General features: G+C 36.6%; 1 protein-coding gene across 1 annotated transcript; it reads right to left on the bottom strand.

The window, feature by feature from the left end:
* Positions 1 to 945: 945 nt before the first annotated feature.
* On the bottom strand, positions 946 to 1,497 carry LOC145046487 (uncharacterized). The gene has a single exon (XM_078994773.1). The coding sequence runs from the start codon at positions 1,495 to 1,497 to the stop codon at positions 946 to 948; it is 552 nt and encodes a 183-aa protein (XP_078850899.1).
* Between the last annotated feature and the right edge of the window lie 864 nt (positions 1,498 to 2,361).

A 2,361-nucleotide genomic window follows, 5' to 3' on the forward strand; every position in this document is an offset into this window, starting at 1 on the left:
GAAAAATTAAAAATATTTTATTTAGATCTATTAATAAATTATTTATTTTAAATATAAAACTAAAAAATATTTTATATTTATTACAAAAAAAAAAAAACTTAATAAAATAGATAAACAAAGTTACAATCAAAACATGAAATACAAGATTACAGATACGAAAGATGCAAACTAAATAATTATCCATCAATATCAAAATTTTGCCATATATGCTCAATCAAACCGTTTTTCAGAATGTTATGAGCTTCTCTATTGCGAAGTTGCGCCCTATTGGTCATATAACTGGATAGGTCTGCAATTCATTGAGTGAAATATTCTAAATTTTGATCGTCATCTTCAATATAGATTCTTCGTTTCCGGTTTGTAGGCTTGTCATTTAGAAATTCAGATGGATCATAATAGTGAATGTATGTACAACGTTCATCCTCCACAATCATATTATGAATGATAATACATGCAATCATAATTTTCCTCATCGTATCTTTATCCCACAAAAGACATGGGCGTCGAAGGAATGCAAAACGAGCTTGTAGAACTCCAAATGCTCGTTCAACATCTTTTCTAGCTGCTCTTGATGTTCATCAAACAACTTGTGTTTTCGAAGTTGAGGGGAAGTTATTGACTTGACAAAAGCAGCCTATGAGGGATATATGCTATCAGTGAGATAATATGCCATATTATTTTCCTGACCATTCAAGACATAACTTACATTTGGTGCGCGACCTGCTAAGACATCATAAAAAACAGGAGACCGGTGAAGGACGTTAATGTCATTACACATGCATGGTGTTCCAAAGAATGTATGCCATATCCGTAAGTCATACACACAACAGCTTCCAAAATGATTGTTGGTTTACCGCTTCTACCTGCATATTATCCTGCCCAAGCAGTGCGACAACTTTTCCATGTCCAGTGCATACAATCAATGCTTCTTATCATACCTGGAAATCAATGTTCCTCCCCGACATGAAGTAGTCTTGCCAGATCAACTTCATTTGGCCTTCTAAGATACTTTTCACCAAAACATGAAATGACACCTTCTACAAACTTTATTACAACATCCCTTGTTACAGTTTCGCTCATTCTCATATATTCATCTTGTGCATCTGTTGATGTCCCATACGTCAAGACCCGCATAGCTTTCAGATATGTCTGCAATGGTGAAAGACCTTGTCTACTTGTGGCATCACGTCTTTGTTGAAAATATAGGTCATTGGCTGTAACAATTGTCACTATACGGAGAAATAACGGTCTTTGCATACGGAATCTACGTTGAAAGGTTGATTGATCATATGTTGGGTTGTCAACAAAGTAATCTTCTATTAAACATGCATCACCCTGCTCACGTTCTCGATCACAATACCTCCTTCTTGCTCTGGGAGGATGATCTTCTATGAGTAATTCAGTGATGATTTCATCGAGTTGTCGATTATTTTGAACAACCCGTGCTTCCCATTCCGAATATTCATTCGAACTCGATGAGTTTTCATTATGAGACATTTTTCAAAGAGATGGGAAATGAAGAGTTATTATTGGAAAATGTTTCATGACCGATAATTAGTTTCCATAAAACTTTGACATTAGAAAGTGTTGTAATCCTAAGTCAAGTAGGACTTGGAGACCAAGTAATAGCAACCTAGTTTTTAGGATATCATAAACAAGTAGGTTTCTAGTTTCCTAATTGTAATCTAATTACAAGTCGGTAGTTAGGCTTATATATACATTGTTTTAGGTCGAGTTATGATCATCGGAAAGCATTGTAATGTAACACCCATTTATTTATTACGCAAAATAAATAAATTAATGAGCGAATGGTAGCCTAAAATAAATAATTATATATAGGGGGTGGTTTCAAGGAGTAAATTGGCATAATTTAGTAATTGGTGGTTAAAAGTGTGAGAGTCGGACTCAGTTTGTATATATTTATGAAGTCAGGGACTCCGTGGTAATTATTGGGAATTTATGGACTTTAGTTGAAGAGATTATGGGGATAGGGGGGCCGTTGGGTACATTTCGTACCTAAGTTGTAATGGATTTTTAATGTTGGGGTTTAATAGGTAAATATAGGATTTGATTGGAAAAGGATGCTATGGGGAGGGACTAAACTTGTCTAATGAGCAAAGTTTTGAGTGGAGCGGGATTTAAACCCAACGAATCCTTCATTCCCGTTTAAAGCATCGCTACTAAAACCCTAAACCCTCCAGTATGTAGCAACCGTCATCCCCCTTATGCCCCCTCACCGGAGCCGCCGCCACCACCATGTTCCCGATCATCCAACGACCACCAGACGGCCATCCTTTTTCCCCTATTCTCCTTCTTCTGTCGCTGTCAGTTGAGGCTTCGCCCACTTGCTACTCGCATATC

The sequence above is a fragment of the Lactuca saligna genome, chromosome 5 (genome assembly GCF_052625555.1).
Source record: "Lactuca saligna cultivar CGN05327 chromosome 5, ASM5262555v1, whole genome shotgun sequence".
Lineage (NCBI taxonomy): Eukaryota > Viridiplantae > Streptophyta > Magnoliopsida > Asterales > Asteraceae > Lactuca > Lactuca saligna.